The sequence below is a fragment of the Drosophila grimshawi genome, unplaced genomic scaffold, assembly GCF_018153295.1.
Source record: "Drosophila grimshawi isolate 15287-2541.00 unplaced genomic scaffold, ASM1815329v1 contig_311, whole genome shotgun sequence".
Lineage (NCBI taxonomy): Eukaryota > Metazoa > Arthropoda > Insecta > Diptera > Drosophilidae > Drosophila > Drosophila grimshawi.
This window is the reverse complement of record NW_025063098.1, coordinates 16495480-16517864: the sequence shown is the minus strand read 5'-3', so window position 1 is coordinate 16517864 and position 22385 is coordinate 16495480. Positions and strand designations below refer to the sequence as shown.

General features: G+C 36.5%; 5 protein-coding genes across 29 annotated transcripts in view; 3 read left to right on the top strand and 2 right to left on the bottom strand.

Moving 5' to 3' along the window:
- Positions 1-2901, top strand: part of LOC6567756 (TLD domain-containing protein 2) — a 76452-nt gene extending 73551 nt beyond the window's left edge. For 19 of the 23 annotated variants that reach the window (XM_032739997.2, XM_032739996.2, XM_032739995.2 and 16 more), the window contains 4 exons: positions 706-824; positions 888-1047; positions 1345-1514; positions 1616-2464. In XM_032739997.2, coding sequence (XP_032595888.1) covers positions 706-824; positions 888-1047; positions 1345-1514; positions 1616-1751 — 585 coding nt within the window. In that variant the 3' untranslated portion in view covers positions 1752-2464. Of the gene's footprint in view, positions 1-705; positions 825-887; positions 1048-1344; positions 1515-1615 lie in introns of all 23 variants that reach the window. The other 4 variants (XM_032740005.2, XM_032740006.2, XM_032740004.2 and 1 more) reach the window with 2 other exon arrangements.
- A 4498-nt stretch (positions 2902-7399) lies between these two features.
- Positions 7400-16996, bottom strand: LOC6567742 (egl nine homolog 1). 3 transcript variants are annotated; one of them, XM_032739782.2, is made up of 5 exons: positions 16022-16996; positions 9954-10248; positions 9812-9892; positions 9074-9213; positions 7400-8554 (listed from the first exon to the last, which is right to left on the bottom strand). In XM_032739782.2, the coding sequence occupies exons 1-5, from the start codon at positions 16522-16524 to the stop codon at positions 8119-8121; spliced, it is 1455 nt and encodes a 484-aa protein (XP_032595673.1). In that variant the 5' UTR covers positions 16525-16996; the 3' UTR covers positions 7400-8118. The 3 variants fall into 3 exon arrangements, with proteins under 3 accessions (XP_032595673.1, XP_032595675.1, XP_032595674.1); XM_032739784.2 differs by lacking the exon at positions 16022-16996 and adding an exon at positions 12909-13054; XM_032739783.2 differs by lacking the exon at positions 16022-16996 and adding an exon at positions 10905-11438.
- On the top strand, positions 14875-15887 carry LOC6567743 (probable mitochondrial import inner membrane translocase subunit Tim17 3). The gene has a single exon (XM_001994010.2). It carries the CDS (start codon positions 15081-15083, stop codon positions 15777-15779), a length of 699 nt encoding a protein of 232 aa, XP_001994046.1. The 5' UTR covers positions 14875-15080; the 3' UTR covers positions 15780-15887.
- Positions 16997-17367: 371 nt separating the features above from the next.
- LOC6567744 (enolase-phosphatase E1) lies at positions 17368-18346 on the top strand. The gene is made up of 3 exons (XM_001994011.3): positions 17368-17797; positions 17873-18129; positions 18190-18346. The coding sequence occupies exons 1-3, from the start codon at positions 17445-17447 to the stop codon at positions 18315-18317; spliced, it is 738 nt and encodes a 245-aa protein (XP_001994047.1). The 5' UTR covers positions 17368-17444; the 3' UTR covers positions 18318-18346.
- An 813-nt stretch (positions 18347-19159) lies between these two features.
- On the bottom strand, positions 19160-21970 carry LOC6567745. The gene is made up of 3 exons (XM_001994012.2): positions 21462-21970; positions 20026-21022; positions 19160-19691 (listed from the first exon to the last, which is right to left on the bottom strand). Exons 1-3 carry the CDS (start codon positions 21691-21693, stop codon positions 19247-19249), a joined length of 1674 nt encoding a protein of 557 aa, XP_001994048.1. The 5' UTR covers positions 21694-21970; the 3' UTR covers positions 19160-19246.
- Between the last annotated feature and the right edge of the window lie 415 nt (positions 21971-22385).

Here is a 22385-nt window from a genome sequence, read left to right as displayed (position 1 = left end):
TTTAATTGTTATCAACTGTTCAACTTCACCGTTTGCCAAGTGCATTGTAAAATATACATTTAACATATATTCTTATATATATATTTTTTGTACATTTTAGTTTTGTTTTCAAGTACGTTTGCAACTTATTGAAACACTTTGAAACACCACAAAACACAAACTCAAAACGTGCATTTTAATTTGTAGTTTTGAACCAAATCGCATACGAGACAAGCTCACAAAAACACCCGAATACAGAAAATACCAACAGACTACTACTAATATATAATATATATATACATATATATATATATATATATATATAACTATGAATATACCCAGCCACAATCCACATTATAAAAAAGATGTATTTATAAAAATAATAATAATCCAAACTATCCAACCACTGATGAGCCACTGATAATAAATAATTTCTTAGTTAGTTACTGCACCAGAATTATTGAAGTTTTGCTACACCCTATCCAAACCAAAAAAAATAAATAAAATAAAGTACTCTTTTTTCAAATAATTATTTCAATAATCAGTGCACAGTTTCAATTTTCACTTTTCATAATGTTGAGAACAATAGAATTGCAAAACTGAAACTGTTCGCACACATTTTGGATATGAATTATAATTTTGAATTATGTATTTGTTTATGTTCTTGAATGTGATAACACTTCAACAAAATGTGCTAATCTCAATCACAATTGGATCGTTCTTCAGGTGCTGTCTATGAGCGCAGATGAATATCGCAAGGTCAACTATGCAACTGGTTCCTTTGACCTGGACTTTCCCATACCAGATCTTAATGGCAAAACAGAGATACTCACAGAAGAGCATCGGTAAGCTGACGTTCACTTAATTAATACTTCATTTCTAATTACCAAATTATTGTTATTTTTTAGTGAAAAGCTGTGCGCTCATTTGCCGGCTCGTGCCGAGGGCTATTCCTGGTCTCTAATCTTCAGCACATCGCAACATGGTTTCGCCCTCAACTCCCTCTATCGCAAGATGGCGCGATTGGAGAGTCCAGTTTTAATTGTCATTGAGGATACGGAGCACAATGTGAGTTAAATGATTTTAAAATATTCAAAATACGGTTCTGGCAAGTTTTCAAAAAACAGCACTTGAAATCCATTACATTTGTTAAACTTATTGATTAAAAAAGAATTGAAAATTAGAATTAATTTTGTTTCTAACTAAACAAAAAAATAATTTAACTTATATATTTATATAAATATTTATTATAAGTTCAATAATTAATCGACGATTTTGCAGTGCTTTTTGTTTAGAAGATATTCCGACTAGAGAATAATATTAAATAAAAATTTAATAATTTCAATTCAATTTGATTTTTTTTAGGTATTTGGTGCTTTGACCTCTTGTGCGCTGCATGTGTCGGATCATTTTTATGGCACCGGCGAATCCCTGCTCTACAAGTTTAATCCCAGCTTCAAAGTATTCCATTGGACTGGTGAGAATATGTACTTCATAAAGGGCAACATGGAGAGCCTCTCAATTGGCGCTGGCGAGTGAGTATACTTCAACTGCAACTTCAATTTAAAATCATCACCAACTAAATAGATAGAATTATTAACAAACCTATTTTGCATTTTCTTTCTATGATTTTTAGCGGTCGCTTTGGCCTGTGGCTGGACGGTGATTTAAATCAGGGACGATCGCAGAATTGCAGCACATATGGCAATGAGCCGTTGGCGCAACAAGAAGACTTTGTTATCAAAACACTCGAATGCTGGGCATTTGTTTAAGTGAATTTGTGTTGAGAACGCAATCTAGATGAAGAGTGAAGCCTACCTATTTAATTAATTGATAATATATAAAAATATATGTATGTGTACTAAAAACAAACAACAACAAAAAAAAAATAATAAGAATAATAACTAAAACAACCTGAGAATGATATCAAAAAAGCTAACGCGTGTCTAAAAATAATAATAATTAATTAAAAACCAACTATCATAACAATGTAATCACACAGGAAAATAATAGAAGAAGAAAACCTAAACTTAACTTCAAATGCAATTGTGTAAAACAAAATGCCTGTGAGCTAGTTGAGAATTGCTATAGATGCGTTGAAACTTATTAATTATTTAGTTTTTATATTATATATTATTATTAAACAAAAGGCAACTAAATTATGTACTAGATGTTAAACAGTGAGAAAACTACAAACAAAACAAAACAAAACAACACGACAACAAAAACAACAAAAGCAAGAAAACAATTGAAAAGAACATTTAAAGCACACGCCTCTCACAAAAACAACAAAAAAACAAAAGAAAAGAAACGATTTGGACATAAGCATCATGAAAACACATCCATACACACACACACACACACCCACACACACCAACACATACACACTCACGCATTTAAGTTTAAGTTATACTATCAAAGAGAAAAATATTAAATGTTTATTAACCAAAATACAACACGAAAACAAGTTTTAACTTAAATTCAATTGATTTGATTGTTTTGTATTTTGTTTTTGTTTTTCGTCTAGAATTTAATTTACTACGCATATTATATATATATATATATATTTTGATTCGTGCCTTTGATTTTCTCGAGAAACATGAAATGAAAAGAATGTCGATATAATTTTAGTGCAATTTTAGGCGCTGAGACGCCTCCAATCCCTCCCCCATATCCCCCATATACCCATTTTGCAAGCGAAACGGAAAATATCTTTTAATGATTTTAATTTTGTGCGAGATGACAGCGAGAGAGATGAGGAGAGAAAAGTACATGAATGGAAGGCGTTTAATTTCTTTAGTTTTACATCAAATATATATTTAATTATGCTAATCATGTTGATTTTAATGCAATTATACTAAAAAGGAAACAACACAAGATTGAGAAATACACAATATATACTATATTACCAACAATTTCAAACGCAGACGCTTTTTTACTTTGCTAACTGAGTGAAAGGTACACTGAAACACAAGAGGCTGCAGAAACTGATAAATCTTGTATAAAATACTATATTTATACGATCTCAAAAGATCTGTCAGGCTGCTCAGGCTCAACAAGTTGAACAATTCTTTATGTATATCCGACACCTTTTTTTGGGAAAAGGCATCGCCTACGAAAAGGGTGCTTCCAGAAGATACATATTCATTTGATATTGGGTATATATATATATATATATACAAATATGTGTTTGTTGAACGTGTCGGAGATGTTTATGCTGCGTTACAAACACACCCACACATATACACACACACACACACACCAAATTTCTACACATCTGCAGCACCTGAAACATTTTTGGTGGCTGCTGCGGATGCAATGGTTTTGAAAACTTAAATGGCTTTATATCCCTTTTGAGATACAATTGAGTATAACTACAAATATAAAATTATATATATATATATATATTAATATATAATTATACGGTATATGAGTGTAAGTTGCAATTGAGTGTGTCATTTTTTGTAGTGTATTGGTGCAGCCCTCGCCGAACCTATTGATGTGTATAATACCTAATTGTTGTAATGTCTCCCTCCTTAGAAGCGTGCAACATTATAGCAAAATAAAAACAAATTCTAAATATTTGAGCTACACACATACACACACACACACACACGCACAGCGTTGCGGGTTTGTTGCAATAAAAACTAGTTTGAAAGAGCAAATGAAACGAAATTGCTGATTTTTTACACGGAACACAGTTCGCAAAACAAAAACAAAAAAACACAAGAAACAAACAAAATTGGATATATTTTGTTTTACTTTGACGATTTGGAAAATTGTTAATAGGAACTAGCAGCAACGCACACGCAAAAAAATAAAAAAATAACTACAAATTAAACAAAGTCCCTAATAAACAATTTAGCATGCAACAATTTAGAAAAACTTAGCTGAAACTTTTTTGCACCCCACAAAGCCCAAAAAGATAACCAAAACTAAAACACTCAAGGTACATAGATCTAAACGATACTTATACATATGGAACACTTATATATGAAATATATATATGGTATATATACATATATATGTATATATATATATATACATACATATATATATATTCAACAAATTATGAACACTCACGCCAAAGTGTTGGTTTTTTATAGATGTTATTTAAAATCGTTGACAAAACAATTTTTGTGTAGCTGTGTATAAGATATATGCATACCTATCCCTATCTGATATTATGTACTATACAAATAATATCAAAACATAATCCCTAAAAAAAACAATACAAAACAAACGCATGAGTTTTGTGAGCTTTAAACACACAAACCAAATCAATGAATATTGAATTAATCAAAAATTGAAATTAGATTTGTATTTGTGAAATCGGAAGACTCTTTTTAAGATACCCACACACACACACCCGCCCGCCCCCTCGCTCCCCTTTCAGGATGTTGGCTTGACTACAGAGCATCAAGTAAGCAAACATTTCAGTCAAACAAAAAACTTTAGCTTCAACTCCAAACAATGCGCTATAATTCATGCATAAAATCTTGAGACCAAAATGCGTTTACTACAAATATGAATAAAAAAATAAATAAATCCTACAACTAAATAAACTATATAAAAACTTGATCATTCAAAAATACATACATTTGGAGACCTAGAAAACAAGCATTCAATTTCGAAAGAGAGCCTCGCAGATTTTTTCAACTGATTTGGGCGTCAATTATGTCTTCACACACACACGCACACACACCCACATACACTGACACACTACACACATATAAAATACAAGTGAAAATTGATAAATTGTAATATGATTAATATGTAATTTGGTAGTCCTACTTGTTGTTGAATTCGTAGCCCTTTTGTTGTGCGATCAAACAATGCAAAAAAGAAAGCAAAAAACAAAAACAAAAAGAAAAGAAAACAAAGAAAATATTTTTGAATTGTAACTTCTGTCAATTAACTTGTAGACTGTAGATTGCATATACCAAGTGAAAACTGATCAGCAAACAAACGCACATTTTATTGTTGCAATTAAAGGTATATATATATGTATATGTATTTATATCCATTAGGTTTTGTTTTGCTTAAGAGAAAACACGACAAGCTAAAGCATGTATATACATATATATTATATATCAAGTATAAACAAAAAGGCCAGTTAAATAGTATGCAATTCATGTGGCTTTATCTTAACGGGTTTTTTTCTAGCTACCTGTCGGTGTCTGCATTTCAGTAGTAGTTGTGAAAATAACACACACAGAAAACCAGTGTTGCGTAGTTGCGTATAATTGTAGATGTGCACGGAAAAATCAAAAATCCAAACCAAAACCAACTGCACAAAAGTTAAGCCGTTAAATATATATATACATATATGAGAAGTGAAATTATTAAAAATTATATTAATACATTAAACGTATTTCTATTTTGTTGAGAGAGAGAGAGGGAGAGAGAGAGAGAGAGATAAAGAGCTAGAGAGAAGCAGAAATAACATTGGCAGCTGTAAATGTGTCGCATTTCCCGGCTTAATTCTCCAGCTTGCAATATGACCTAACCTCAAATTCAAATAAAATAATTGTGCATATAAATAAGCCAAAACCAAAAACCAAGCAACATAAATAGCTCAAACTTCTACTTTTAATGTACAACTAAAAATTCAGAACTTTTCCAGAGAATAGAATTTGCCAAGATATGAAAACTTTTCAAGAAACAACTTTCTACCCTCCAAAAAAAATGTATAGAAAAGGCTATAATAACAGTATAATATAAGCAGAAATATCTCAGATATCTACTTGCAACTTAACGATAGAATAGAAATGGCAAAGGTATGAAAACTTTTGAAGAAACAACTTTCCACCCTCCAAACAAAATGTAAAAAATTTCCAAAACTAAAACAGTGTAAGTGAAAAGTAAACTAACAGTATATAGAACAGGTGATACTAGAAGAGAGCGTTCCATTAACACATAGATACACACACACACACGCATATATATATATATATATATATATAAATTGGCATATGCATATGTAGTATCTAAAGTTTGAGCGACAAAGTTTTATTTTTCCACCGACAAATCGCAGGAAATGGGAATAAATAGAGAAAACAACTTGTTAATAGATATAGTGAAGAGTACATTCATGCTTATATGTAGGTATGGCAATTAGATCGGTCGTGTACATACTATATACGAGTATATGAGATATATACAATATATGCACACACACACACACACACATACCCAAACATACATGCAAATATTTTTGGAAAAAAATCGATGATATGTACATACAAAAAAAGCTGCAAGAAATGCAATAAAAAATAAAATAAAAAAACAAAAGAAATGTTTAATGTAAATGTTAAAATGAACTAATTAATTGAAATTGAGTGGATTGCTCGTTTGCTTGTTTGTTCGTTTGTTTAAAATGCATAAATACTTCAGTTGAACATCCAAATGAATAGATGATAATACATATAGTTAAAGCGAATATAAAAGTCATGTGCGATGAAAAACAAAAACCGAATCACAAACACACAAGAACGAATATGTACTTATACATATATAAATATATGCATAATATATATATATATATATATATATATATATATATATATATACATATATATTATGGTATATATACCATACTATACCACATATATACTGTATGTAAATGTAAAGTCATTACAAAGATGAGCAACTTTTCTGAAAAATAAAGTGTATATTCAAATATCAAATGACGTTGTTTTACTTGAATCAATCAAATCAATCAATCAACATTCCTAAAATATGAATTATTAAGATGTTAAATAGTCACGAAACTATGAAAAGTTACACAAAGGACACATCGAAAGGTCAAGAAATGCAAAAAATATAATTGGAAAAGCAACACACATGATTAAGTACATGGCTGGTTGGTCATAATAAGTTGTAATGACACCAGTACCTTGGCGAAGAGCAAATCCAGACGATTTTAAGACTTCATAAGAGGAACAAAAGCCGCACTTCGCCGGGTTTTTCACTATAATTTTAGGAATATGACAAGACTACGAATAATTTAAAAATGATCATTTTTACTATATTCAATATTTGTACTTGTTTCAAAGTGTAATTGATAATTATAGAAACAAATTGTTTGCAAGCAAGGCAAAAAGACAGTTTTTAGTCGATTTGACGTCTTTTAAGAATCATACTTACTGTGTTACGCTGAAATCACATTCAAAACTTCAATTTTGGGAATTTTTTTGGTCATTTGCTGAGTTTTTCATTTAATTAAAAAAATAGATACATATATGCATTCAAACACATAATTGATATAATTGTTTGTTTGTTTGTTGGTGTGCTTTACATTACTTCGCTTATACGCCATCATTTTAGATAATTACGAAAATATTGCAAATAATTGAAGTGTATAATTGATTGCCTAATTCACAATTGACTAAAAAAAATATTTATTAATGATTTGTTGTATTTATTCTAATTAACATTTTATTTGATGCATTTTTGTGATTAGTTTATTCGATATTATGTGCAATTGGCTGGCGTACAAACACAGCATATATGTTGCCTATAAACAAGAGATTTTTGATAATATGTTTATTTATTTCTTCAGATATCGTATTTTTGTTGTTTGCGCTAAAATCTCTAACTATGTGAGAGTTGAACAAGTTTTGTGGACAAATGCAAAACAACCAAATAAACAGTTTTCGTAGTGGTTTTTACAAAATTTTTGAGATAGCAAATAAATGTTTGATATTTTGGCTTCGATGGAAGCTGCGCTTTAGCTATAATACTTTGGCAAACCTACGCAAGTTAAAACAGTTTTTGCAGAAGAAATCGTAGAAGAAAAGAAACAATCTACATGACGCTGATAAGGCCGTTAGCTACGTGGGTCAGATTAATGCAAAAATAACTAAAAATACGATTTACGGGCTAACAACTAGATTAGGTATTAAATGACTAAAGGAGCTTTGATTCACATGTTTGTAAAATAGTTTAGACTCGTGCAGCAAAATCATCACGCTGAGACTATACTACACATACAGTTTTTTCATTTTCATAACTTAAGAATTAGATATAAATAGTACTTGTTATGTTTAACTAGCTTTTTACAATGTGTGTGTGTTTGGATAAGATATATATATATAGATAGACGGTATATATACATGGTTTTGTAGCCAGATCGGGCTACGTGCAAATCTCATTGCTGGCGGCACAGGAACAGCTTGCCACATTCGCATTGAGTGCCGCTGCTGCTGTGCCCGTTGTCATGCTGGCGGGCGTAAACGCTGAGGATGAGGATGAGGAGCTGGATGTTGCTGCTGATGAAGATGATGCTGCTGCTCCTGTTGTTGTTGTTGTTGTTGGTGAGGCGGGTGTGCTAGTTGTGGTAGAGTCGGGTTCGGCGAGCTGCGCCAAAGCATTCGCATTGCTATTTTCCAGTTTGGCCCGAATGAGCGCCTCCTCGCGCTCCTTGGCATCGAAATACCAAACGGTAATCGCGTAGCGTGTCCGATGCGCCGGCTGCACCTCGTGAGGATTTCGTATGTCCGACCAGAAGAATATCAGGCGATCAAACTTCGGCTCAATATCCGCAACAGTTGTGCCAGGCGTGGGTCGAATTCTATATATATTGAAAGACGACAGATTGATTAATTTACTCCAAACATGAATAAAACATTTGAATGAAATCTGATTTGAATTTTTCGCTTTTAGCTGCTCACTTTAAAAATTTTCAATCATCAAAGCTTTATAAACACTCCCAACAGACACAAATTTCAAAAACAAATTAGAAATCTGGAAATGAACCCAATTCGAAGACGATGGCTTCTATGCGCTACATTGTATATACATAGGAATATGTATATTAATGTACTCTTTTGACACGCTTTTGAATCATTTATATATATGTTTTAGTCATTTTTTTTAAAAGTATTTTCGTTTGAAAAAACACTATCCTCGACCCCAAAATCATTCTCAAGATATGCTTCAAAATAGCAACTACTATAAACAATAATTCATATTCCCTTTTAGTGGACTGATTCCGGAAGCTTCCCAAACTTATATCAAGAATAATTGTGGATGTGGTTAGAGTCGGGGTATCTCGTTTTATATGCGACAAATTTCACAAAGGAAAACTTACCTCAATATGCCGCCGCTTTCCCTGGCATCCCAATTAAGGTTCAGGTAGTATATGGCTGTAATAACGCGTCCATCCTTGTTGGGATTGTCCACGTGCATGACGTAGTGTGTGCCAGACCCCGGATAACAAGCAACCATTGCCTATAGACAAAATAATTCAATTAATTTAAATCTCGCAAATATTAACAATGAAGTTTTGAATAATTTCTTTCAAAGATTGGCCATCAATACAGTTATTTGAAAAATATAGAAACTTAGAAACTCCAAAAATATTACTAATAATATTTAACAAATTTCTTCGATTTTTACAATGGCTTGATTACAATAATGATTCCAGCTTTATAGAGGAATCATTTATTCTATTTTCAAATGGATGAAAAGTAAAAGAAAATTAGATTACTGAACCGCGACTTTTGCTACATAAAAGCGACTACTATTATTTTGTTCAATATGAAACTAGGTTTTGTTTAACAAAATCTGTTTCTTATAAGAACTTGTCTTCATATACATGAACAGACGAGCATGGCTAAGCCAACTACATTTTTGATGATGTTCAAGAATATATATACACTTTCTGCTTTCTTCTATCTGTTTTGTCTGCGGCACAGCCTCATTTTAAATTTTTTCCTAATTTTATGGATCGATGTAAGAAATGTTCTTATATCCAAGAGTCTAGCCTAGACATATTCTTGTTTGTGTTCGCTCAAATGAAAGAAGAGCGGATATTGTGGGTGCTTACTCTCGTTCGCTCTCTGATGTGGTAGTTGCCCAGAATGCCATTATCCTTCATGGTGTTCACACGATAAACCACAGAATCAATCTAAAAGTAGGTTTATGAGTTGGTTGATTGGAATTGTGGTGCTTGATGATAAGTGGCTCACCTGATTGGTCAGATACCAGACATTGGCGCAGCCGGGCTCATTACCGCCAACCCATTTGATTTTATCGCCACGAATGTTGTTATCGCCGCGCACCGCCGACGGTTGGGTATCGGTGGTGGTTCGCATATTGTGCACCAGCTGGCCATCATGAAATGCGCCCGCATTGTACATGCTACGCACCTCGTTCAGGATCTTCAGGCCCTTGTCCAGGCCGAGGAAATCGTCGACCACAGAGAGTCCATATTGATTCATGTCGCTGATGATATTGCGACACAGATCCTCATAGCGTATTTCACTGTGAGGGGAATGAGAAAAGAAATCAAGTTTAGTTGAATTTTACATATTGTCTTGCTCCCTCATAGGTCACCCTGCCTTAGGGCGGGATTTGCACTCAATTGCTAATCTATTTATTTATATCGCAAACAAATCAAAATGCAAATATTTTACTGCTCACAGTTTGTTATTTATTATGAATTTCAAAAATTTTACGACTTTTTTATGAGTTGCACAAGACTATAAAATTATTCCCAGTACGAGGCGACATGTTTCAGTCACGTAGTCCAAAAACCACACAAAACAAAGACACACACTCTCTCTCTCTCTCTTTCTCTCTTACACACACACACATACCCCAGCTGTATGAAGAGAATGAGTTGAAAAGAGAAGAGCTGTTTAAAATTCGCTAATTCTGGATAAATAGGAAGAAGCCGAAAAATGTGCAAATATTTTTATTCATCAGAATTTTCATGCTAATTATCATCTTTTACGCTTTCGCAAAAACTTGATTTGCTAATCTCTTCATAGTTTTAAATTCATAGAAATCGAACATGGCTTTAAGGTTTTCAAAAATTTTTGTTGCAAATGTCGCATATTATAATTACAAACTGGTTTCGTTTTTTTTCGCTAAAAAAAAGATTAAATTTTTTTTTTGTTAAAGCGCAATTAAATTACCGTTTATCCAAAATTTCGCGAAAATATTGTTCAGCATTGGCAGGATGCGCAGAGTGTTTAAAGAAATTAGGATAATCCGTTGTTGTTGAGGTAATCATTTTGCGTTGTTTCAGTTAAACTTTTTTTAATATAAATAATTGTTTGTTATTGTTCTATGCAGTTATTTGGTTTGTAAGAGAAAATACTTTTGTTTTTTCAGTTTGCAAATTAGAACCGACTCCATAAACAATTCACGCACAACTGATGAAAGTTATTAAATGCCTGCCAGCTTTTATGCTGTTTTCCCGTTTGAAAGAGAATTAGAGAGAAGCAGACAACTAGCACATAACCGGCTATTATATAGTATTATAGCGGTATGACGGCGAAACAGTGTTGGAAAACGAATACAACAGCAGCTGTTTGTTTTCCTTTTATTGCACTTGTAATTGCCAGCTGTTTGTTTTGGTATTGTTATTCACATTCGTGTCTTGTCGCACGAAACAAACAAATAATTGTTGAAGAGCGCAAACCGTTCGCGTTGAATGCGCGTTCACGAATGCGGTGACGGCAGCACAACAAGCACCAGCGACAACGTACTCGATCGCAGTCGTGGGAGATTATCAAATGTATATGTGACGCAGGCGTAAGTGTGTGTGTGTGTGTGTTTGATTTAGGGGCCCGGGCATCAGGCACACTACTTTGTAAGCGCCACATTTACCGTATTTACATACACATATATAATCGACAAGCGAAGCAGATTATATTGGGCTTTGCCACCCCAACAATTGGGGCGTATTTTTCGTTATTTTTTTGCTTAATGAGAACGTCGCGTTTCCGCATGCCCTTCAACTTGCTTGCAGCGGTGGTCTCGTCCACAAGCTAAAATAAACACAAACACACATACACAGAGAGCGAGTAAGCAACCGCAGAGCACTTACACAATGAACGAGCTCGCACTCACGTAGACCATCGCACAGAGAAAAAAGTAACACACTCACATAACATGGACGCGAATGCGTGAAAATCAATGCGATGCGTCTAAAAGAGATGGAGCGATGAATGAACGAATGAGAGAGAATCGTATTAAATGATATTAGAAAAAACGAGATGAAACAAAGAAGAAACAGCTGTAAATACATACATAAGTTGGTGTGTGTATGTATGTATGTATATAGATACTTATGAATATACGACCGTATTAAGTAGAAGAATACTACGTTTGAGACTCCAATAAAATTGGGTCAATGGCCCAGTTCAAAGTCGCTCCCAACGCGAAATTCGATTTTAATAAGAGACCCAGCAGCAAATGTATATATATAGACACACACATATATACAGACATACATATGCAAGTCGTTTATTTTGATCGATTGCGGGCCCTTTGACTTTCGTATGTTACGTGCGGAGTCAGCGAGCAGGGCACGTGCACCACGCGACAGAGATGTCACCTATTCAATTGCAGTCACGACTCGAAGTCACAGTCACTATCGCAGTAATAAAACGCGGTTATACCATATCGCAAGTATTTTTTTTCTTAGAAAAAATATTATTTATAACGTCGCGAGATTAAAGATAAGGCAATAAAATATCTTTGCAATTGAATAATCGTGTGAGTCACAGCAATATGATAATCACCACATTCTGCTCATCCCTAGTATATAGAGTCGATGCTGTCGAGAGCGGCGCATACGCACCGAGCGGCGACCTTGTGACGTGCGTTGCCAGACGTAGCTGAAACTTCTTATATGTGTGCATGTTGGTATGCGTGTGTGTGTGTGGCAATTTGTGGGGTTGAAAATTGTATCAGCTGTAAGTCAATCATTGGCTCAAGCAACAGTTTGCTTTTGTTTTTGCCAGACAGAGTTGTAACTGGTTTTTGCAAATGTCACTCGTTCATCGTTCACCTTTCTCACCTCAAATTAATTTGACCAACACTTGCTAATTCTTTTTTGTACGCTTTATTTACACTCGAAAACTTGTTTTACAAGCGACAAGAAATGACACACACTTTAAAACACTACTCACAGGTTGTGCATAATTCTATGGGGCGGGGAATTTAACAAAATGAAGTCATACGACATGCCGCCATTGCTAATTGTTTGATAAAGAACAACAAATTCAATCCGATCCCATCCGATCCTAAGAAGTGGCCCATAGGAAATCACGGTGCAAACTCGCTAATAATGATAAGCGGAATCAAAATAAAAACCTATAAATGACTTGGGTACGCGCGGCACGTACGCAAAATACAATTAAGACAACGAGAGAGAGAGAGAGAGAGATCGACTATGAGAGTGAGAGTGAGAGAAAGAGAGAGAGAGTTAGGCCACCCAAGTGTAAGAATAACGGGGACCACACAACGTAAAATAAAATAAACAAAAACAGGCACACCGTACATTAAATACCCTGCAGCTTACCAGTTTACATTCAAATTTCATTATAAATTTTATATTATTATTTATTATATCCATCACATCTATATTTCTATATTCTATATTTAATCAAGGTAAATTTAAAACTAAGAAAACAATGGTTGATTATTATTACTGTTACAAGCTTTGCATACAATTAAAATATTCTGCAATGCAAGGGTATCAAAACGATAAGCAGATCGATGAATCAATGAGAGTGACACTGAAGTCATCGCAACAATTGCGAGCAGAATTTCACCAACTATCTGCCTGTGAGTGTGCTTTTATATCTTTTAATACAGGTTGTAAAAATAAAATATATAAAAACAATTCGGCCAACTGCGCAACAGAATAATGACAAAGTCAGTGGCGTCGTAGACTGCACATTTGCGAGAGGTGTTAACTAATCACATACACACATACATATATTACAATATATATATATATATTATATATATAATATACTTGGACGTGTACGTGCAAATAGGCATTGGTTTTGTAACGATGTGCATTAAATGACGCTGCACGTAGCGGCGGCAAGAAAAGTAAACATTTTGGGACGTTGCGACGTATAACGTACATGAAAACTGCACACACCAAATCTAATCTCAGGGCACATATTTGTTTTTATGACAAAAAAAAAGCAATGAGAGCAAATTAGCGAAATGGGCCTGAGATCTAAGCACGTAAAGCTTATCGCTAATAAGCGCCACCTATGCATGCAAACATGTGTATCTTTGCACACATGTATTGGTGCGTAATCTTCGCCAGGGCGTTGGTTTCACTGCGTATTTACGCGTGTGTGTGTTTCATTTATTGCAGTAAATCTTAATCAGAATATAACTTTGTCCGTTCTACAATTCGCATCGAATGAAAATGAAAAAAGTTGAAGGCAAACAAAATGATTTAATTAATATAAAATATTTACTATGTCATATATGCAACTTTAGAAACAATAATAAAACTAAGAATGAGCTGTAAGATATTATTCGATATCATTAAGGCAAATAAAATTAATTGTCATTTATTGCAGCTAACTTTAACCGTTCTACAGTTCGCAGTGAATGAAGATTTAAGAACTATATTACTTCCATTAATGGAAAATACAATCCACGCACATAACCCGAGTTATCTACTTCACTAGAAACAAATCGATCAGATATCTCCCCTTTTATATCCCATTATTAATAGGATTATCCCCGATTGTCCATCGACAAAAAAAGGTTCTGAAACTGATTTTAAATCTGCCTTGGAGTGGTTCCAGCATTGACCTGCTTGGAAGAGCAAATATTGAGATGATAGGGGACAGGCGCGATATTTAATTGTTCCACTTATGATAATATTAATCCATTAATTACTTTATACACAGATTTTAAGTAGCTTTAAATGTAAAAATTAATTATATTAGTTTGGTAAATACAAAATATTGACTATGTCAGTTATGAAAGTTTATAAATAATAAATATATATTTTTTATTTTTTAGTGATTTTTTAGCAACTAACTAGTTGCGTTAAATAAAAAAAGTGTTATTTGAGAAACGTTTGCAGATTGATTGAGAATCAGGTTTGTTTCGAATAATCTGTATCACAATTAAACACACCCATATTTTCTGTAGTATAGTCAAAAACTAAGTAAAATAACCAAAAATTTCGAGCAAAATATCGAATACACACATTGAAACCATCCACATTGAATCTATCCATCCTCACACAGATACACAGACAGACAAATTTTGGCTAGTCTATCAAAATAGATTTAGATAAATAGGTAGATAAATCGACAACTATGGTTGAGTATACGCGTCAGCCGTGTCCTGTACGGATTGTGGAGGATTGCGGCTGTGCTTTCATGATGGGCTGCATCGGTGGCTCCATGTTTCAGTATGCGCAGGGATTTCGAAATGCTCCAACGGGTGTCTGGCGCAGCCTTTACGGCGGTTTGGATGCCGTCAAGATGAAGACACCGGCCATTGCCGGCAGCTTTGCTGTGTGGGGCGCCACCTTCAGCACAGTGGATTGCACCATGGTGCACTATCGTCAGCGTGAGGATTCGTGGAATTCGATTGTTAGTGGCGCCACCACTGGTGGCATTCTTGCCGCACGCAACGGACTTAGAGCGATGGCAAATGGGGCATTGGTCGGTGGTTTGGTGCTGGCCATGATTGAGGGCGCTGGCGTTGCGGTGGCAACCATTTATGCCGCAAGTGCAAATATGAGGCAACAACGGCCCCAATGGGATCGCATCAATCCCATCCACCAGATGGAGGCGGACCAACGACAACCAGGAAACGATGCTTTGGCTGAAATTGAGCGTGTGTTGGACAAATGCAATGCATACAAAAGGAGATCCACACAGCTTGCGGCGGCGCTGGGACAGCGGCCACAACAGCATCAGTTCATCAACATGGAAACCATGGAGTATGCCAAGCATCCACCTTCCTTGCTGGAGCTGGCCAAAATCGCCAACATTTTTAAGACCAACTGAGTTCAAATTCTTTTATTGTATTTCGGCTCGCACTTTTTGTGTATCGACCAAAATTTAATACATGTGATTTGGACGTTAACTATAAGTAACAGCCAGTATTTGAGTTAAGAGCTTTTCTATTTATTTCAATTGGCTAAAAAAGAAGAAGCAGCAATAACAACAGCAGCAGCAGCTGAGCTGATCGAACAACTTCCATACTGGAATATGGTTAGCAGTTGTGCAACACTGCAAGAAAAACTCACCTGCCGCTGCCCATAAAGCTGGCATCCGTTAGACCAATCTGATAGCTGGAACTCTTCTCACCATTGTGCTGGTGTTGGTGATTATGATTATGTTGCGAATTTTGGTGTTGATTAACGTCGCCAGATTGCGCTGTGTGCGGCGATGGCATTTGAGGCTGCGCCAATAAGTCGAACAACAGTTCGTCTAGATCGTTGGGCCAGGATTGAGTCTGTTCCGCTGTCGTCATCATTTGTGCCGTAGAACAATTGGCACCACTCACATCCAGCGTTGTGGCTGCCACCGCCTGTTGCAGCTGTTGCATTTTATTGTTGCTATTGTTGTTGTGGCTCTGGTTCTTTTGGCGCGCCAACAGACGACAGTCGTGGCGATGATTGGGCCAATCGATGTGCTGATGCTCCGAGGAGCAATAATAGATGCTTTTGCATTTGGCGCAGCGCAACAGTTGCTCGCATGTGCCACAGATGGCACAACGTGCTGGCATCGATGGTGGCTTCTTCTGCATATCCTTGTCGCGTCCGCTCTTCTACAACATATTGGCAACGCCAGCCCTCTGCGAACCTCTGGCAACGTAACTTATCTGAAATATTTTCAAGCGGCAAATTGGCCAATTTTTGCATTCAGGCCCATTTCACCAGCACTCGTTCAACAATTGGACTTTCTGTCTATACTATATAGACTGCATGCATTTCAATCACGTAGGCCAAGCCAACAAATAATATATATAAACAATAAAATACGTAGTTGTTGTTGCTGTTGTTGTTCGACAGCTGCGTGTGCTTTTATTGCTTTTGCTTCACTTGCACATTTATGCACTCACACACACGGCAGAGGTATACGTGATCAACGAGTGCTCTTTTGCGTATTTCAGCATAAAATTATGGTTTGCAAATGCAAATTTATAACAAAAAAACATATAATATGCAATTCACTTTCACGACGATAGCTAAAGTTCCGAACTGAACTAGTGCTATCGATTGTCGATGGCATGGGTTGGGATTCACAAGTGCTGCAAAACACACGTTGCCAGGTCCCGAAATCATGATTATTATATGTGGCACAAATGTACCAAACCGACTGTTTTACTTATTTTAACAGAAGTTATAAATTTCATTAAACACTTCTTTAGATACAAAGAAATCATGTTTTAATTTATGGCTTACAATCTAAAGGTAGAGACAATAGATATTTGTAGAAAATATTGCAATTAGTACAATTTAATTTCCCACTTTTAATCAAGGGAGGTTCTGGTATTGGGTACTGTTGCCAAATCAGAGCAGCTGTTGTAATACCGATAGCTATCGATATAATTGCGCAAGCCGGTTAAAGTCTGTGATGTTATCAGTGCTTTTGTTTTGAACACATGGCTCCCACTAAAAATCATATCAGTTTGTTTTGAAAGTGTTATTTTATACAAAATAAAGCATGGCACAAGCTGAATCAAGCACCGAAGTTGTGCTAGTTGATATCGAGGGCACCACAACTTCGATTAGTTTCGTGCACGATGTCCTCTTTCCGTATGCCAAGGAAAATGCCAAAGACTATCTGCTGGAAACATGGCAGACGGATGAAACAAAGCTAATTGTAAAGGAACTGCAACAATTGCCACATTACACGGAATATGCAGCGAATCTGGCCACACAGCCCACATTGGATGCTGAGGCAATCTCCCGTTTTGTGCGTTATCTGATTGAGCGAGATTTGAAGGTGACTCCGCTGAAAACGCTGCAAGGCCTTATCTGGGCCAAGGGCTATGCAGACGGACAGCTGCGTGGACAGTAAATGCAATGAAATAACAAAATATGAGAATAAAATAAAACTCAAACTCGAACTCTTCTTCTTCTCACTTGCAGTGTTTATGAGGATGTAGCTGGTGCCTTTGGAAAGTGGCATCAGGATGGAATTCGGATTGCCGTCTACTCCAGTGGCAGTGTTGCCGCCCAGAAGCTCATCTTCCAGCACAGCATTGCTGGCGATTTGCTACCACATCTCAGCGCACATTTTGACACACACATTGGCCACAAACAACAGTCGGAATCGTACACAAAGATTGCCGAATCGTTGCAGGTGCAACCACAACATGTCCTCTTTCTCACAGATGTGCCACAAGGTGCGCTTGCCATCTCTTTGTGTTTTGTGCCACTTAAATAATAACTTTTCCTCTTTGCAGAGGCTGCTGCGGCGCGTGCAGCCGGCATGCTGACCACTCTGCTGGAACGTCCTGGAAATGCACCGCTCAGCGAGGAAGAAAGAAAGAAATTTTCCAGCGTTGCAGACTTTACGGGAATTGTTGTATAAAATGAAATAAAATGATTTTTGAATTAAAATTGGCTTGGAAATTTTGAGTAGAAGTTAGAACACTATTTCTAAAACTGATTTTTTGCATTTTGAATTTCTTTTTAAAATCTCGATTTTAATTATTTTAAATATATTTTTAATTGATGTGTACAAATTTTGTTATATTCAAAACTAAATATTTTTGGGCTAAAATTTTGAAATGACGGTAAAATTAGATAAAGAATTTCATTTAAGAATTAGATAACATATCCATCTATTATCTTATCTAGGAATTGTATAAAACAATATGTTGATTTTGGAATAAATTCCAATAGAAGATTGAGGCTTGTCCTGGAAAACTATCTCATTTACATCAAATAACATTGATGAATTTATTAAATATAGAAAAAAGCAATTTAAAAAATTAAAAAGTAAATCCATCGTTGCAGACTTTGACGGAATTGTTGTATAAAATAAAATGCTGATTTTTGAATTAAAACAGGCTTGCAAATTCCAATAGAAATTGGAGACCAGTCATGGAAAACTATTTCATATGTGAAAAGATTAAATTGATACAATTTTTAAATGTATTAAAATGTATATGCAAAAAAAAAAATTGTATTATGTTTATTTTAATTTATGTGTACAATTTTATAAAAATTCAAATCAAAATATTGCATTCAAAATTTGTATCGACGGTCAAATTTGATTAAAGAATTCATTTAAGAATTAGATAGCATTTTCTATCTAAATGTGGCTGCTTAAACACTGGCAACTTGTTGTTACTGGATATATACATATATATATACATATATATATATATATATATATATATATATATCCTTCTCTAGTAAGTTCAATGAATATACTCAAAGAAGATTGAGCTTTCCAACTGAACTTTGCAATGACTACAACAAGTTGCAAGTGTCGCAGACTGGAGGCAGAGGCTACTAGAGAAAGGCGCGATCCACGCTGCAGAGGTCGTCGCCGCTGTCATGCGGTTCGGGCGTCTGTTCCACCGTGTGACGCCGCCGCCGGCAGCTGGAGCTGGATTGCCGCGAACTGGATGGTGGCTGCTTCAGTTGGGCACCATAAATCTTGCGCAGCTGCTGCAATTTGGCATCCGGATCGGCATTCTTCTTTGGCCTTGGCTGCTTGCACCTGCTGCTGCGCTGCTGGCTGCTCTCGCAAGCATGCCGCATGCCCTCGCTGCGGCAACTGTGACTCAGCTTGCCCACCTCCGGCCCCCAGAACGTGGGTCCTTCCAGCAGCAACGGCGCCGATTTGACACGCTGCCGCATCAGCTGCATGTGCAGATCATATTGACGCTCCTGCAGCGACTGCTCCGCCTTGCGTGTGGCCAGCCGGATTGAGAGCAGCGCTTTGTGAGATTCACTGAAATTAAAAAAAAGTATTAATGCCGAGAACATTTCAGTAATATTTCTTGTAAACAATTATAACCTGAACATGTTACTTTAAAAGAATACACTACAAAATATATAAATCTGGGTTCCGATTGGTCTTCCGTCCCCAGTTATTAATTTGCGGTTTTTGATAGTGCAAATTTCGATTCATGTCGCTTTTTCAATCTAAAATTCTGAAATCTTATCTAACAGATTATCTATCCATATATCGATGAAGATTTATCTTCGATGATAGTAATGACAGATGCTTCTATGGATACAGACTTGGTTGCAATTAACAATTTTGGACTAAGACTAGGACTAACTTGAGCGAGAGCGATTTCCATGCCGGCGTTTTGCGCACCTCCCAGTCAAATTGTGGTCTTGGATCGTGGTAGGTGCAGTTGTTCTGTAGCTGTTTGACCTTCTGGCGCGAGACCTCGGCACGCAGTGTCGCTGCAAGATTGGGTCTTGCCACTGGATGCTGTGGCGATACGCTAGCCGTTCGCTTGGCCACCGGCTCCAGTTCAAAGATGTGCAACAGCGGCTGCTCCGTCGTCTGCGGCGCCTTTGCAACTTTCACTTTGGCAGCGCGTCGTCGACGCCGGCGACTTGAGCCAGAGCCGGTGACACTGCTGCGATTGGAGGACACCGACGGTGATTCAATGTGCAGCTTTGGCAGCTCACTCTCGGGCAATGCGACGGGTAAACAGTTGCCGCCACTCAAATCATTGACACTGAAACATTTGCGCAACATTTCGTGACGCACTTTGGCGCGCACCGCCGTGTGCATACCGGTTGCAGGCATCTGGCTGGTGGGCTGGTGTTGGTGGTGGGTCTGGTGCGTCTGGGTGCCACTGCTGGTGGATTTTGGACGCTCGGCGCTGTCGCGTTTGAACTCCTGCTCAAAGCTCTTGAGCGAACGCTTAAAGTCCGCCACCTCCAAGGCAAAGTCCTGTTTGAAGCTTTTCAGTCGACTCAAATCCCGTACACATTTCTCATACTCCTCACTCAGGCAGCGGGTGCTGTGTGGCGCCTCCTCCTGCAGCACAGGTGGTGGCATTCTCTGATCAGGCAGCTTTAACGTAGATATGCTGCTAGACTGCTTTAGCTTCAGTTTCGCTTTGCCTTTGCCGTTGCCGTTTCGCTGTTTCGATTTGTTGCAGCTGCTGCTGCTGCTGTTGCAGGCACTGAGGCAACGTTCCTTCTGTGGCGCTACTGGAACTGGAACTGTTGGAGCACGCAGCTCGCGGCTGGTGCTGCGCAAGCTTTCCAGCGTTGAGTAGAATTCCGCCTTGTGCAGATGCTTCACTTCACAGTAGTCTAGTAAATAATAAAAGAACAGCTTAAATTTGATAAGAAGTTTCTAAAAATACTTTTGGATAAAATATAGACCTAAAAATATAAAGTTTTTCTAGTTTTTCTTTAGAAATAATTTCTAAATATATTTCTAAAATTTAGAACGGCTTTCCCCAAATCGACAATAATCAAATTATGGCGATTATTTCCATTTTTTTAAGAATATTTTTTTATTGGCAACAGTAACAGAAATTTATACATGCAAACCGTAGCTTTTAGGAAGCTACAACAATAAATGTTGCACACTTTCTGTGTAATTTGGTGACTAACCATTGGCGCCAAAAATAAGGCCATTTACTAAAATTAAGGTCGACATTTTTTTATGAGTTTATTATCCTTTTTCTTTCTTTGGATTTTACAAAATTTTTCTTATCGATTTTGGTCATATGCCAAACTAAATTACCCGGTATGCTGTCGTAGAATTTGGCCAACGATCTGATGCCCGTTTGGGCAGTCCATGTTGAGGTTGTCGCTGCTGCTGTTGCATCCTGCTGCTGCTGCTTGCTGTTTGCTTTGGTCTTTTTGCCCATGCACAGCTTGGGACGATTGTAGACGGGCGCTGGGCAATTATTGCACGGATCTATGGGCACTTTGATGCACGAATTCAAATAGGCCAGCCCCGTATGCGTGCTCATAGTGGCTTGCTTCCGTTTTTTTAAATTTTGTTAAGAGCACTGCGCTTTATCAATATTTTGAATTCAGTCTGTTTGGGGGGATGTTATCGTTGCCCGCGGTTACCGCGACTTGCTATCGGTTGGTTTTGCAGCATTTCCGTTTTGGTCAGCTCATTCGTGTTTGTCCTGGTTTTGGATTGTTTGCATCCTGGAGCAGGTTGGGCGGGTTGACAATCACATAATACATTACATATCATGTTCATATTTGTTGGTATGATTAATTCATTTATATCAATTTGTCATTTCAACGTTTTAAAAATATTGCACACAATGCAAATCCAATGGTGACATCGATATTTATGATATATATCTATCGTTATCGCGAAGAGACGGCCGACAAATGGTATCGATTGAATTTCTGTTAGATCACTGTTATGACTTTGTTTACAGCTGTTTAGCTAAACTTTAAATCGTTTGGTGCAATTTGCGCCACAATAGATAACATTTGTGTGGAATATTACATATATCAATACTTGTGAAAACATGTAGCTTAGTTTCTGTTGGTGCACATGTAGCTTAGTTTCTGTTGGTGCACATGACGAATAAATTAATCAAATGTTTAATTTAAAATTATTAAAGCGCGCCCTGCTGGTAACATGAGAGTTTTTGGGCAACCATTCCGCGCTCACTGTTAATAACAGCATCAGATGTTA